The sequence below is a fragment of the Elephantulus edwardii genome, unplaced genomic scaffold (genome assembly GCF_000299155.1).
Source record: "Elephantulus edwardii isolate Elephantulus edwardi_28Jun2011 unplaced genomic scaffold, EleEdw1.0 scaffold00164, whole genome shotgun sequence".
NCBI classification, from domain to species: Eukaryota; Metazoa; Chordata; class Mammalia; order Macroscelidea; family Macroscelididae; genus Elephantulus; species Elephantulus edwardii.
In genome coordinates this window covers 4,034,611-4,051,182 of record NW_006399914.1, presented here as the reverse complement: position 1 = coordinate 4,051,182, position 16,572 = coordinate 4,034,611, and the positions used below count along the sequence as shown (strand labels likewise).

The following is a 16,572-nucleotide window of genomic DNA, read 5'->3' as shown; positions in this document are numbered from 1 at the left end:
ATTACCAAACACTTTTTCCCAGTCTGTGGCTTCTCTTTTTACCCTGTTGAAGAAGTTTTTGGATGTGCATAGTGATTTGATTCTTAAAAGGTCCCATTCATCTATTTTATCTTCTCCTGATTGTAGCGTGGTTGATGTTTTTAAAGAGCCCTTTTTTTGAGGTTCATTCTAAAGAATTTGTAAAGAAGCTGACAGAAAGTTTAGTATTTACTTTAAAATAATGTGTTGTTATGGGTAATGCTGGATGGGGGTATGATGAAACCAGCCATGAATTGTAATTGTCAAAGCTGAGCCTTAGTTTCATTGTACAATTTACTCTTCTTTTATATATTAAAATTTTCCCATGACAAGAAGTTAGAAGAATTTCAGCAAGTATAGTTAACTTAAACTTTTTGTTAGTTTCATATTTTTTTCTTACTGAAGCCTATTTGGAAAAGCAAATACAGTTCTCCCTTTAAGTTATTTTTTATTACATACCAATTTAGTAAATCAGCTATTAATATATATATATATTATATATTTTGTTTTAGTATAATAATTAGGAAACTGCCAAATTTATGCTCACCTTTAACCTAGCTGTAGGTCTCAAGTTTAGTTGTGTGGCACTTTAGTATAAGAGAATACAAAAGTATTTATAACTGACTAAGGGTTTACGAGGAGATGATATGGTAAATGTTGAAAAAAAATAAACTCAAACTAGTACTGTGACTTAACTTTTACTGCCATACTTTCTGGCATATGAAATAGCACCTATTTATTGTGCTTGTTGAAGTGTTGTTATTTGCCATCAACTCGCCTGTGACTCATAGCGACCCTTTGTATAGCAGCTCTGAACCCTGTCCTGTCCTGAGCCAGTCTCATTGACTCCATCACCAATCCCCATGTTACTTTATCAATCCATCTTATCCAATCCTCTCCTGCGCTGACCCTCCATCCTTCTGAGTATGTCATTCTCTAAGGACCAGTCCCTCAAGGCCATGTGCCCAAAGTATGTGAGCTCAAAGACGGAGCTTCAAATTCCTAGTCTCTAAGGAGAAACTTGGTTTCACCCTCTCTAGGACAGACCTATTTATTTTGGTGGTTCAAGACTCTTCTCCAGCACCACAACTCAAAGGCATCGATTTTTCTTCTGTCATCCTTAGTCATTGTCCGACTCTCTGATGTATTTTCTGTAAATTTGAAATTTTGAATTAAGTAATAGAATGGCAGTATCAAATTTAGTGGTTTCAGCTTCATAGCAAAAGTAATTTTTTAAAAAATTGACTTAAAGAGAGGTGAGGCTTCCAGATCATTCCCAGTCCAGCCCTCTGTTATAAGGTTTGAAGGAGAGTTTGTTGAAGTTATTACATTTTTAAATCCTTAGTTATTGAGATTTTTTTTTTTACTTTATACTCCATCATTTTTTAACAAAATTATCGACTTGCATACAATCATTCATATACATCATGTTGCATACATGTACTTTGTGCTTTTTACAATAATTTATATACATTATATTTTCTATAATTAGTTACCATTGATCTATGCCTGTTATCATCATATCTTTTTAAGTCCCTATTGAGCCTTTCCCAGTCCTACACCTCACATAACCACCATCCTCTGCTCTCCCTGCTCCCTTTCCTACTCCCTCTCCCCTCACCTTTTGAATATTTTTCACAACAGTAGTCTTATGCAGTATTCGTCCTTATGTGACTAATGTATTTCACTCAGCTTAATGCTCTCTAGATGCCCCCATGTTAAATAGTATTTTAAGAATTTTTTTAGTGCTATATACTATTCTGTTGTGTGGATGTGCCACAATTTGTCAATCTGTACATTTGTTGACATGTTGCATATCAAAACAACAATGAGATACCTTCTCACCCAAGCAACAATGACAAAGTTTGACAACATAGCAAACAATAGATGTTGGACAAGATGCAGAGAGATTGGAACTCTAATGAATTACTGGCGGGGTTGTAAAATGATATAGCCACTATGGAAGGCAGTTTGGTATTTGCTCAAAAAGCTGAGTGTAGAAATCTCATATGACTTGGCTATTCCACTGCTAGGAATATATATCCCAAGAAATCAAAACTGAGGCATAAATGGAGATATGTATACCTGTGTTCATAGCAGCGTTATTTACAATAACAATGAAATAGAAACAATCCTGTCTCTTTAAAAATGGCATTGGAAAAAAATGGCATTGGATTAGCTAAAGCTCAGTTAATGCATTTATTACTGATTATAAACATTGTTCTAATAGAAAATGAAGTTTTTTATTATTATATAGTAAGAATTTTATTTTTCTACTACCAAGATTTTTTCATTGTTTTCCCCAAATCATTTTAAAGAATGATTTTCCCCAAATCATTTTAAAGTCCCTGAAATGACTCTATGAAGAATGAAAATGAAAGAAGACTTCACTGTTCTCTATTCATTCAACAGTAATGACCAGCACCAAAATGAACAAACATAGTGTGAGGAGATTTAGAAATGTTGTTTAAAAATGGTTTCTAGAAGCTGATTTCCTTTTTTAGAAAAATGAGTGCATATTTTATTTGATTGCAGCTGGTATGAACTCACATTTAACTGGACAAAGGTCTTCAATATTATAACTAAAGCAGTGATTTTTTTTAAGCTTTCAAGGCAATAGTCCACAGTAAGAAGAACAAATTTTTACATTGTGATACGGTACATACCACATATCTCACTGCCTTGGAATAGATTCAGAGTCATAGAGGAAAACCTTTGCAGGAGTTAACTGTCTAGCCTTTTCCCACTGAATGGTGGATTCAAACCACCTTTGACCTTTGGGTTAAGGGCTGACACATTGTGCATTCTTAATACTCAATGCATTCTGATCTAGTGTAGTCATGTTTTTTCCAAAAGAAATGGTAGTCACAATCTATGACATTGATTTGATAATAATCTAATGAGTTGCACCCATAATTTGAGGCACATTAACCTATGGCGTAGTCTGGGAGTTGTACTGCTAACCCAAAGACAGCTTAAAGGAGAGAAAGATAAACAGTCTCCTCTCAGACAATTTCCAGACTCCAGCAACTTACTGGATGTTCAGCTACGAGTCAACAGCAGTGAGCTGAGTTGAAATGACCACAAGTTTATATTTCTATGTTTTTAATACTGCAAATTGTTTTTAATTCCAAAACAGATTCTTCAGACAATATGCAGATTCTTCAACTACAGGTTCTTAACAAAGCCAAAGAAAGACAAGTAGACAATTTGATTGATCAGTTAAATGAGAGTGAACGCCAAGTTAGATATCTGAATCACCAGCTTTTAATAATTAAAGGTAAGAGAAAACTGTTGGGTGCTGTAATTTTTGAGGCACACTAGAGTTATATCTGATGTCCAACTATCTCATTTGAAATCTGAAGCTTAGAACTGAACCAACTTGTCAGACAGATTGAAACAGAAACCAAGATTTAAGCCAGGATTTAACCCAAAGTTTACTTTGCCTTGAATTATTTCTTTCTAAAACATAAGACCTTAGGGTGTTAATTATCTTCTATTTTTTTTCCCCTATCCTTTTATTCTCCCTCTTTTTCTGTCTGAGACCTCTAGGATCAGTGAACATTAGTTAGCTTAGCTGATGACATTTTATTTTAAAAGCTGTTGATTACTTATGCAGTTTGTCTTGGATAAAATATTCCAGTACTCACAGACTTGTGTTTAGTTTGCACTCATCATTTTTTTTGTGCCTACTAATTAGCATCTAGTTTTAATCCAGATAAGAGCGAGTGACCTTGAACTCCTTTGGCTGTACCAAAGAAAAATTTGTACCATATTTGAGAGAGGTACAGAGTAAGTACAGCTTCAAGGCACGGTTGTTTACTCTTTGTGCTTTCTGCTGTTTTGGTCCATGTTTAGCTTTCGTAAAATAATTTCATGTGAATTCCAGTCATTTCAGGCTTAATTGATAAAGAAAAGGTCTCTTTTTATAATATTCATAAAATTTATTTTGAGAAAAGTTGTAAATTGTTTACAGGAAACTATGTATGAAAAATTTAAGATCAGGTGAATTTAGGTAGAATTTATTGCAAATCTGAACATTGTTGGTATGTGCCATAAAATTGCTTGGACAAAAATGTATAAGAAGCAGTTAATCTTCTGGTACCTTCTCTTATTATCGGAAGTTTTTGACATCTCTGTAGTTTCACAAATAAATATTAGAAATCTTTATTAGCCTTTTGAGACTAAAAATAAGACTTTTGAAGGTCATAGTTCTGTCTGATTGGTTATTTATTTTTTTTTTATATTACTGAGGCATTCTATTTGGAATAATTTCTTTATCTAACTTTTTCTAAGTCAACTAAAGTTCATTTGTCGAAACTGAATTTAATTCAACAGTGTGATGCTATATACCTGATACCTGACAGAGATCCTGACAATATGACCTCCTCTGTGGTCATATGTTAATTATATAAACATTTCCAATGCCCTAGATGAAAAGGATGGTTTGACTCTCAGTCTTCAGGAATCACAGAAACTCTTTCAGAATGGAAAAGAGAGAGAATTACAGCTTGAAGCACAAATAAAAGCACTTGAAACCCAGATACAGGCATTTAAAGTCAATGAAGAACAGGTAAATCTTTTTTCTTGATTATATAGGATAAATATTATTTATTATGGTGTGGAGTTTAGTGATGTAACACACTTTTGGCATGATAGAACGAAATTTAGAATAACGGTAGATTTCAGTATCTACTTTGGCTCTCTTACCTGGGAGGAATGGCACTATCAGCTCCTTATCGTCTGCACCAGAAATCTAGATGAGGCCTCCACACCTGTCTTCTCTTTTATCTAGTTAGCTTTCAAGTTCTACTGAGTTTATTCTTTTTCTTATCTGGGAGGCGGGGCTCTATGAGGAGAAATGCGGCATCAGGATTGGAGGAAGACTCATCAACAACCTGCGTTATGCAGATGACAACCCTGCTTGCTGAAACTTAGGAGGACCTGAAGCACTTGCTGCAGAAGATCAAGGACTGCAGCCTTCAATATGGATTGAAGCTCAGCATCAAGAAAACAAAGATTCTCACCACTGGGCCAATTGGCAGCATTGTGATGGATGGTGAAGAGATTGAGATTGTTAACAGCTTTAGTTTGCATGGCTCCACAATCAACACTCTTGGTACTACCAGCAAGGACATGAAAAAAACAAATTGCATTGGGAAAGTATGCTGTCAAAGACCTCTCCAAAGTACTGAAGAGCAACGATGTTAGTCTGTAGACTAAGATGTGCCTGATCCAGGCCACGGTCTTTGTAGTTACTTGCTTTGCATCAGAAAGCTGGACAGTAACTAGGGATGATAGAAGGAGAATTAATGCCTTTGAGCTGTGGTGCTGGAGAAGAGTATGCACTGCTAGGAGAACACGCAAGTCCGTCCTGGAGATGGTGAAGCCAGGCTGCTCCTTGGAGGCAGAGATTCTGAAGCTTCTTCTGATAAAATTTGGAAATGTTGCAAGGTGGGATCAGTTCTTGGAGAGGGACATCATGCTTTGGAGGGTTGAGGGACAGCGCAGGAGAGGAAGACCCTCAATGAAATGGATTGATTCAGTGACTGGAGTAATGGGGTTAGTTGTGTCAGAGACAGTAAGATTGGCAAGGGATAAAGCAGGGTTTAGGGCTGTTGTACAGGGGTTGCTATGAAACACAGTTGCCTTGATGGACATAACAACAACAACATCCACTGAATCGAGATTTTCAGCACCATAGTGCAGAAGTCTCTGAATTATTCTCTATTCTGAGAACCTTTTACAAATTTTATCTAACCTGCATATCTTTCTGAAATATAGTCCTGATAATGTTATTCCTTTGCTTTCAATGACCCTGCTTTGCTTATGGTCTGAAGTACAGCATCAAGATGACCAAGTGCTTCATGTTAATTTTAGGTGCCATTGGGTTAGTTCCAACTCATAGCAATTGTGTGATCGAAACATTGCCTGTGTCACCTCACTTTTCACAGATGAAGCAATCTGTTTATTTTGTTTATGTGTGTGCTGACTCTTCTCTCTAGAATGTGCTTTCTAGGGCATGCTACTGCTTAGTTAACAAGACCCTTCTCACTGGTTCCCTGCTTTTCTCTTCAATCGAGACAATCAAATTTATTATAAAGATTAAGAACTTCTTGAGGGCAAGATTGGTCTACCCTCAGTTTATTGCCATGCTGTGTTGGAAAAGCACCCACCATGTAGAAGGCCAAGATGGTAAAACCTCATCTCATATACTTGGGCATGCTGCCAAAAGGGGCCAGTCCTTGGAAAGACACATCAAGAGGGTCGGTGAAATAGAGGAAGACTCTTAAAGAGATAGATTTACACAGTGACTGCACCAAAGGGGTCAAACACATGGGGGACTGTGAGGATGGCACAGGGTAGGGCAAGTTTCAGTATGTTGCTCGTAGGGTCACTATGAGTGGCAATCAACTGAATAGTAACTAACAATACCATATACTTCCACCTCTAGTATCGATTACTATTTCAATAGTACCTTGGCTGTCCCCTTATGCTATGTTTTTGTATAGGAATAAGTTACCACTTTGTAATTTTATTAGTTACATAATGCATAGGGGTGAAAAAGTAACATAAACATAAAACTAAAATAAAGCAATGACCAAATATATTAGTGTCCTATTGTTTCTGTAACAGATTGCGAAAAATTTAGTGGTTTAAAACATAATATTTATTACTCACAGTTGTGGAGGTCAGAGGTCCCCCATAGGACAATAGTGCTGTGTTTCTTTTAGTGGCTCCAAGAAAGAGTGCTTGCTTATCTTTTCCAGCATCTGGAGACTGCTCACATTCCTTGGTCAGTTGCTTCATACTATCTCTGAAAGCATAGTGGATCCTTGAGTTTTTCTGGTTTTTACATATCTGTGTGGGTCTTCCCCAGTTAAGGACTCTTGTGTTTATGTTGAGCCCACCTGGGTAACTCAAGCTAATGTCCTTATTTTAAGACCAGCTGATTAGTGACTTTATTTCTGCCTTGTCATGTTACATGACATATTTGGTTCTAGGGGTCAGCATATGAATATCTTTGGTAAAAGGTGCAATGTTCTGCTTACTACCTCGAGTTGGCAGTAATAGCTTTAAAAAGTTTATTTTTAGTAAGTATGATTGACAGTTTTATTCACTCCTTTTAAAAAAAAACTTGTCATTTTTTCTGTGACCTAACAATTGGGTTACCCCATACTTTGCTTACTGAGCAATGCAAATTGCACTGGGCCCAGTACAACAGCAGAGGATTCCTGGCCTGAAACCCACACCTGTCATCATGCTGCGCAAAATGGTCTTTCTTTCTCCTTGGGTAACTATGAAATGGTTATCTCATTGGATAGTGTTCCCAACAACCCACAACCTGATTGTCCAGTAAAGGAAGTCTTAGGGAACAAGAGCCACTAGGGAGACCCTTTCATTTCTCCTTTTATTTAGCATGTCAATGCACTATAAAATGGCTCTCTTCTGTGTGTGTGTGTGTGTGTGTGTGTGTGTGTTTGTGTTCTAGATGATCAAGAAGTGCAGAACAACTGAAATGGCCCTGGAAAGCCTAAAGCAGCAGGTGCTGGAGCTTCATCATTCTGAGTCACTGCTTCGAGCTAGGGAGCAGCATGAAGGCATAGTTGCGGGTCTCACAAAGAAGTACGAAGAGCAAGTGTCGTCTTTGCAGAAGAATTTGGATGTCACGGTGACTGCACTTCAGGAACAGGTTTGAATGTTTTCTGTTGAGCAACTATCAGCAACAAGTAAAGCTGATGATTGTTTATAACTGACATTTTGTGATTCATCATATGGAAATCTGAGAACATAGTACATGTTTGTGCATGAAACTTCTAATTTTTTTTAATTTATGAATATTGCCTTAAGACGTAATTTTCAAACTCCTTCTCTTTTGTCTATACCTTCTCAGTACTCAGGTTAGAGTTTTAATTTGTAGTGTATTTATCCATAGTGTTCATGGTCTCTGGATAGTTATTGCCCTACAATAAATCCAGACTGAAATGAGTGAGTGTGCAGGTAGCTTCATGAACCTGAGAGGTTGTCTTGAACTTGAACCAGGGGAAGAGTGTTCTGGTTGTCTGAGAATTTTCACATTAACATTCCAATAAAGACTTATCTAGAAATAATTTTTTTAAATAAAATTTTTAATTTTAATTATGATTGTAACAAAAGTTAGATTTTCATGTATTCATTGTTACACATTTTACCCCCTCTTCCTCCCTTTCCCCTCCCCAAGCTGACTTTTTAAATGCTAGTTTATTTACAAAATTCGAATACATTGTTTTTGAGAACAGATTCTTCCAATTTCTCTCACCCCTCAACCCATCAAATTGTACAACTCCATAATGAATCTCCCCTAGAAATATTTCTTGAGAGAAGAAACAATGTTGAGATTAGCTCAGAAATAAGAGAAGGAAGTCTAATCTAAAACCATTTATACTTGTAGCTTTCATATACTTCAGTCAGTTCCCCCCATATTTATCCAAAAGAGAATAAAATATCATAGGTCAAGAGTGATTTCAGTTGGTAAATTTGTTTATGCTCAGAAATCCTAGGTTTTATTCAGAGTATGTTTTTCTTAATGTAATTTCAGAAATAATTTAATCCAAGGAAAAAGAGACGGAAAATAAGATGTGAGGGTATGGAAAAATCCTAGCATGCTTAAAATTTATCCTAATTTAGATGGTTATTTCTTACAGCCAACTCTAAATTTTTCCGTACTTTTAGGAAGAATCATATAAGATTGCATTATTGACAATATGGTTCATCCCAATGAAGGAAAAATAGTTTTTGAAAGGCAAGAGAATTTATACTACCTTAATTATTTTAATTAGCTAAAAGAATTATGGCAAATAGAACCTTAAATTATAAATGATCCCAAAATTATTTGTATATAATTTGATTTTTCTAGGAACTTATATGATTTTTAAAATTATGTATATTTTCCTAATAATATTTTATGTTCAATTTAGATAAAAAGTATGGTGAATTTGGATCAGTGTGGAGAATATATAGGGATGAGGGGAAATGAAAGCCATGCCAGATACCGAAAAATTTACCTTATAAAACATTTAAATGTAAATATAATTTAAGATAGCATTTGACTAGTCTTCGCTGTGTTTGGATGGTAGCATTAAAGTTAGCTCAACTTGAAGAGTGGACTTCCTGAGATAACTAGGGATGAGATGGTCTGGTGGGTTTTCTCTGCTGGGCTGAGAATCCCTCCATTTACTTATGGTGTAGACACAAGTAAGGGAAGAGACTGGAGGAAATTTTCTATCTTCCATTTTTACCCTTCCTTTGATGGAAGAACTCTAGGAAACAGGACAAATGATTGATTCCTTATTGACTGAGTTTCAGACTACTAATTAAGGGCTTTTCCTCACTGTTGCATTCTGTGACTAATATTTCCACTTACTTATAGGGTGTAGGATTGATATTAGACTATGCTTATATAGTCATTGCATACTTTGCAGACTGATGATTACAAAGTGCTCACAGTTGGTTCTTTCTTGGTTGTTTCTCATGATGTCTGTTTTGTGCTTTCAGTTTTCTATAATTTGGCTTGATGTTGTTAGGTGTGATTGAGTCACGTGCGACTTAGCGCGACCCTGTGTACAATAGCTCTGAACCTTGCTCTTTCCTGAGCCAACCTTACTGTCTCTGACACACCTACACCCATTATCCAGTCAGAGTCAATCAATCTTGTCGAGGCTCTTCCTCTCCTGTGCTGTTCCTCTACCCTCCCCACCATGATGTCCCTCTCCAAGGACTAGTCCCAAAGCACTATTTTTTATTTAAAGTCAAGGTAACAATCTTTAATTCATACTATCTCAGCCTCTACGTGGAGGTTGGTAAATGAGAAGATACTATAAAATCAGTGAGGAACTGGGAGCTACCTGCCGCAGTGACAGCAGTACATGAGTGTTTCTTACACAGAAATGACTGACCTTTAATGACTGATAACCAACTCATATATACATTTCTGTAATTCATACATACATACGTACTAGATTTTGCCTCTTGTCCTATTTTTCTTTATTATTTTTATTTTTTATTGTGGTTTGAGTGAATTTACAAAATTTAACGAAGAGGTTCCAAAGTTTCAGATAAACATTGTCCAGATAAACATTTACCACATACCATTTAACAGGTATGTTAGGTACAAATACCTGAGTAATTTATCCAGATGAACTTGAATGATGTTGTTGACATCTAAGTTCTGAATGGTTCCCATGTGGTCACACACAATTGTGTTTCTGTGTATATTTATGTATACACTGACAATGGAGTAGATATTGATGCACAAAAAGATTTCCTAGTAACAGAGATTCTTAAATTGTAAGTGTAGTTTTCTTTTGCATATGGATGTGTCCTGTTTCCATGCCTTTTCAGTCTATATGCAGAACAGATTATCTGGAAAGCTGGGCTCAGTGAGGAGAAATGTGGCATCAGGAGTGGAGGAAGACCCATCAACAATCTGTTTCATGCAGATGACACAACCCTGCTTGCTTAAACTGAGGAGGATCTGAAGTGCTTGCTGCAGAAGGTCAAGGACTACAGCCTTCAGTATGGATAGAAGCTCAATATCAAGAAAAGAAAGATTCTCACCACTAGGCCAATTGTGATAGATGGTGAAGAGATTGAAATTGTTAACAGCTTTGGTTTGCTTGGTTCCATAATCAACACTCTTGGTACCAGTAGCCAGGAAATTAAAAGACAAATTGCATTGGCAAAGTCTTCTGTCAGAGACCTCTCCAAAGAACTGAAGAGCAACAGTGTCAGCCTGGAGACTAAGGTGTGCCTGATACAGGCCATCATCTTTGCAATTACTTGTATTGCATCAGAAAGCTGGATAGTAACTAGGGATGATAGAAGGAGAGTTGATGGCTTTGAGCTGTAGTGCTGGAGAAGAGTGTTGAGTATACTATGGACTGCTAGGGGAACAAACAGGTTCGTCCTCGAGAGGGTGACACCAGGCTGCTCCTTGGAGGCAAGGATTCTGAAGCTTCATATGACATACTTTGGACATATTGCAAGGAGGGGCTAGTCCTTGGAGTGGGACGTCATGCTTGGGAGTGTGGAGGGACGGTGCAGGAAAGAAGACCCTCGATGAAATGGATTGATTCAATGAATGGGATAATGGGGGTAGGTGTGTCAGAGACAATATTGACACAGGATAGAACAGGGTTTAGGGCTCTTGTCCGTAGGGTTGCTATGAGTTGCAGGTGAATCAATGGCACATAACAACAACAACAACATATATTATCAGAAGACTTACGTGCTTATTCAGAAAACCCAGATTTGTGTCTCCTTTTAATGATGGTTAAAAATTATTGCTTTATGTAGTTATTCTTGGTAGCAAAGGACTACACTTATATATTAAACTAATAACTATTTCAACTGTTCAGTAGACTAAGCTAAGCATCAGAATGTGAAAAAGCTTTATGCTTATATTTTGAAAGACTGTTTGGCCTAACGATGATGTAGTTGGAGTAGTATTCCATGATACAGCTGGATTAATTTTTTTTTTTACCAGTAGTTTTTATGACCTATATGACTTACAAAATTATGCTGTTAATTTAGTGTTGTCTTAAAGCCATCAGCTTTTCTGTGTAGAACACAATATGCCCACTTCCAACATATTTTATCAACTCTTCCCATTTTGGCTGTGTTCAACTGGGGTTTTTAGTTTAACAGAGAACATAGGAAGAGGTAAGCTTTGTGAATTCATAATGTGCCCCTGATGACAGCACTCTTTTAACACCAGACCTCTCCACCCTCTCCTCCAAAAGTGCCCTCTATTACCTTCCATTCGTAGAAGCAGTACTTGGCCCTCTCATAATCTCCTTGGTGTTGTAAAACCTTTCCTCCTTCTGGACTTTTTGAAATCTGCAGCTTTTTGTGAAAGCAGTTACTCTTTACTTTCCTCGTGGACCTGGATTTGTACATTAAGCCTTCCACCTGATTTGTTTCTTAACCTGGATTTGTACATTAAGCCCTTCATCTGATTTGTTTCTTACCTCTCCGTAAAGTTGCTTTTTAAAGGCTCCATTGTAAACACCTTGTGTTGGCTGAGACTCTCCTGTGGACAGCTGTGTAGTCTAATCCTCAGATTCTGTGCACCCGAGCCCAGTTCAGTTCTCTTTGCTCATAGAGATTCAGCTGTCCCTTCTGAATCATCACACCTGACTCCCTCTTTTTTAAAAGGTTCCTGCCCTTCTCAGTCATGAGCTGTGTTATTAATCTAATCATGGAAAGGATGGAACTTTTTTTGGTTTGGTATTAAAACTTTAGTTTCATGAATTTCTGAATTTAACAGGAAATATCATGGCTTAATTGATTGTTGGATATAATAATATTATTTCCAAGTCCTGTCTCTTTACAATGTTCAATGCATCTAGTTAATTTTCTTTACATATTTTTTTATATCTGCCTTGGGGTTTTTCCTCCAATGTACTTATCTTTGTAGTAAATAAAAGGTTTTCTTTCACCTTTTGCCTGTTCCCAGCCTCTTACACAAACTACCGTGACCTCCCTGGCACAAAAGTATTGGTTGTCTCCCACCCCTTGTTAGACACACATTCATACGGTCATGAATATGAGCTCATTCATTGTGTTTGTCATGCTTCTTTGGCGCCTTAAAAGCCATGCTTCTCAAGCTGGCCTGGCACTCCACAGCAGTGTGCCAAGAGGTTTGCAGGGCTGAATAAACATGGACCAGTTTCCAGGAGTTTCATTTTGCTCAAAAATTTTGGAGGAAAAAAAAATTAAAGCAAACCCAGCTACATTATGAAATATCCAAATAACCGAAACGGAACCTGTTACTGTTGAGTAGATTCTGATGCATAGCGACCCAAGAGGACAGAGTGGAACTGCTCCAATGGGTTTCTAAGGCTATAAATCCTCAGAAGCTGTCTGCCACATCTTTCTACAGTGGAGCATCCAGTGGCTTCCAGCTGCCAGCCTTTTCATTAGCAGCTGGGCACTTAACCTCTGTGCCACCACTGATCCTCACCTTAATAAATAGAAGACAAAATGCATGTGACTTTTTAAGCTCAAATAGGAGTTCCTTTTTTCTGCTCTTAAAGGAACCTTTGTGCTAGTACCTGTAATTAATTATTGGGCTTATGCTGTCCTATGGACAAGATCAGGCACCCTTCTCTTTGCTTTATAGCCCTTGTTTGATATTCCCTTTACTTCTTATTTTATTTCAAGGTACTTCAGTTAACTTAGTTCACTATTCTGCCTCTCCCATGGATCATTTACCAGTGATTCAACCTGTGAGTTGTTTTGCTTTTTTGTTTTGTTGTTGTTGTTAAGAAGTGATGATTTTTACAGCTTTCTTCTACCTGAGCTTGGGAATTTCTATGGCTTGTTATTCCCAAACACATTTTTGGAAACTTGAAGATATTGTATAAAACCAAAACCAAACCACACCTGCTGCCAATTCTGACTCATGGTACCCCTGTAGAACAGAGCACGACTGCCGTGGTCTGTGCATACAGAAGCAGATTGCCTCATTGTTCTCCCACGATAAGCTGGTGGATCTGAACCGCTAGCCTTTCACTTAGCCTAATGTTTAACACCCTATACCCCTTGGAGATATTAAATCATATTTTCTGTGTATCTCTATTTAGTCTCTCTCTCTTATGCATAAACACACATGCACAACTTTGTTTTTGTAATTCATTTTTCAACTGTTAATTGAGACACTTGTGTGTAAGGCATTGCACAGGCACTTTCAAAGAGGCTTCTGCAAAAATAATATATGTAAATGATAAGAAAAACATAAAGCAGAAGCTGATAAAAGATTTTAAAAAGTTTAAAGAAAGGGAAGATTAGTTGGGGCTGCTCAGAATCGAAAGAACAGTTGGCTGGACAGAATAGATTGAGTTTCATGTGCTTATTTATAACCTTTTTGTTTTAGGGTACAAATTCCATGATTCAAAGTGGCCTACCTAAATACATGTACATGTACTTATACCAACAGTGAAAACCACAAATGAGGATGCAATCTATTTCCTTTGGCTTGAATACAATCTAATTATAAACACCTTATGAACATAGAGCAGAAGGGGAGTTAGGAGCCAATCGAATTCAACCTTTCTTAGCATAATTCCAAAGGAAGAAATAGACTTAGAAATGGATTTGTTTTCCTTGACTTCCAATCCTGTCCATGTAACTCAGTAAAAATGGTAATGTTACAATTTGACTTTTGTATTTGTCTTAAAATATAATTATAAAATATATAATTATAAAAATATATAATTATAAAAATATATAAATATAATCTTTACTTTTAACTTAATATGTAATAGCAGAACTGGAAATGACTTCTTGGATACTTTTTCCCTGTTTAGGAAAACACTTGCTCTCATTTGAAAGATCACATTAAACAACTGGAAAGGAATCAAGAAACAACCAAATTAGAGAAGACAGAGATCATTAACAGGTTGACCAGAAGTCTAGAGGAGAGTCAAAACCAGTGTGCCAGCTTGTTGCAGTCAGGTGGGTGTCTGACTGGGCTCTTGCCTCCCCAGTAGTGTAATATGCAGAGAGAACATGGACCTCTAACTTACAGAATACCTCAAGGGATTAGAAAAGATAATTGATGACCTGATTTTTCTTTTTCTTCCTAAACACTAGTATGTATAATGGTATTGCCTTTTTATTATTATTTGGAAAACAGACAACAAAAAAGCTAAAATAATTGTATTCCTATTACTCCTAAATCACTTGATTAGCATTTGGGAATATTTTCTTCGAATAGAATGAATCTACATACATAGAAAATTCTCTGATTTTGTACACAACAAATTTCTGAAAACATAACTAAAGATGAATTTGTAAAAGTTGAACAATAAAATACATATTATAAGATAACTTATGCCCTGAAAGCTGAAAATGGTTTGAACTTCTGTTTCGTGTTTTTTAAAAGCAGTCTTGGATGATACATTTCTACCCTTTTATATAACCTAGTTTACTGTATAACCTAGTTTACTGTTTGTTCACCTTACAGAGTAGAGCCACTTAACTAGCTTAGGTCCATCCTGTTCACTTGAGGCCCGAGAGCTGTATTTCTGATATGCTTTAAGTTCTTAGTATGTTCTCCATAGTCTAAGTTTGTGACTTATGCTTTAACAACACTTTCATTTCTTATTAATTTTTATAAAAATTATACTAGAATAAAAGGCAATAAAAACCTGTTCGCACAAACATTATAGACGAAACTTCTTTGCCGTAAACAGCACACTCTGATAATAGCTCATTGAGTTTTTAATTAACTAATATAGGAATGTCTGTATACTGTATGGTCTGAGGTTCTTCAAAATGGAGACTCCTGTTAAAATCTGCTTAAGTGTGTGTTTTGTGACTGGGGAGGCAACAAAATTTACCTCCTACTCTTGTAAGGTCCCTCCTCCATGTTTATTTGCTACTTAGTTCAATTTTAATACAGTTCTTCAGGAAGAATGGTGTCATAGACACACTTATGTGAAGCTATAAATAAATGTAATGGGAGAAGAAATCTCTCTTCACAATTTCTTTATATTGATTTACTTCAGTAGAGGGATAGGAATATATAATCTTTGGTACTTAAGCCATTATATACATTTAAAATATTGCATTCTTGATGAAAGTTTGCATACCAAATTAGGTTCCCATTTAATCCTTGTTTACTTTGGGTTCTCTGTTTCCACATTGTGATATTTGAGGTAGATTTTTCCTTTCCATTAAGGATTCTGAAAAGACTACTTTCTTCAATTGCATAATATGCCAGCATTAGTCCACTTAACCATTACCCGGATGGCCATTTTCTATTGGGGAAGCCTAATATAGTTTATTTTCATTGGGAATGTCCCCTGGTGCATATAAAATATTAGACTGTTAAAGTTTACAAATATGCTTCTTTCACATGTAGAGGCTGGGATGGTGGGAATGAAAGCATTTCAAAAAAAGGAGCTAAAGGCAGCACGATGGTGTTTTGTTATAGGAAGACTAGAAATGAACACAAAAGAATTTTTTTCTTTGTCTTTCTCTGAGTTGAAATGTTATGCTTTTACTGAAGGCCTTCTGGAGTCTTATGTTTTGTAAATGTGCTAGATTGGTTCTTAGCAAGGACACAGCAACCCCTCTCTTTACTGACCTGTGACATACTGGGAAGTCCTGCCAAATCCTAGAAGTGCCTGGACCAGACCTGTGGGTCCTGCTGGCTCTGAAATCTTTAAGAACTGAAAATGATGGTGACAGTTGAAACAGAATTTGACCTTTAGTGAAGTTAGGTTTTTGGTGTAGATCACAGTTATTTTTTACTTTAACATTTATTGTATCCTATGATGCTTTCCCTTGTAGGCACAATGCAGGAGGTGGCTCACCTGCGGCTGCAGCTGCAACAAGCACAAAAAGCTTACAGCATGAGTGAAAACATGAACAAGGCTTTTCAGGTAAGGGCTGCCACTTAGAGAAGATTCTATGAGTCAATAAATTAGACAGTGTTATTTCAAACCTTTCTGGACCTCATATTTTTCTATCTTCCTCACACAGTTGAGTGGCCAATTCCTTGTCTTT

The 16,572-nt window shown here is 36.6% G+C and overlaps 1 protein-coding gene across 1 annotated transcript in view; it reads left to right on the top strand.

The window, feature by feature from the left end:
- CEP152 (centrosomal protein 152kDa) overlaps window positions 1-16,572 on the top strand; it is a 107,372-nt gene that overhangs the window by 12,431 nt on the left and 78,369 nt on the right. Inside the window, exons 6-10 of the mRNA XM_006895325.1 lie at window positions 3,158-3,298; window positions 4,452-4,591; window positions 7,511-7,711; window positions 14,367-14,514; window positions 16,357-16,448. Coding sequence (XP_006895387.1) covers window positions 3,158-3,298; window positions 4,452-4,591; window positions 7,511-7,711; window positions 14,367-14,514; window positions 16,357-16,448 — 722 coding nt within the window. The remainder of the gene's footprint in view (window positions 1-3,157; window positions 3,299-4,451; window positions 4,592-7,510; window positions 7,712-14,366; window positions 14,515-16,356; window positions 16,449-16,572) is intronic.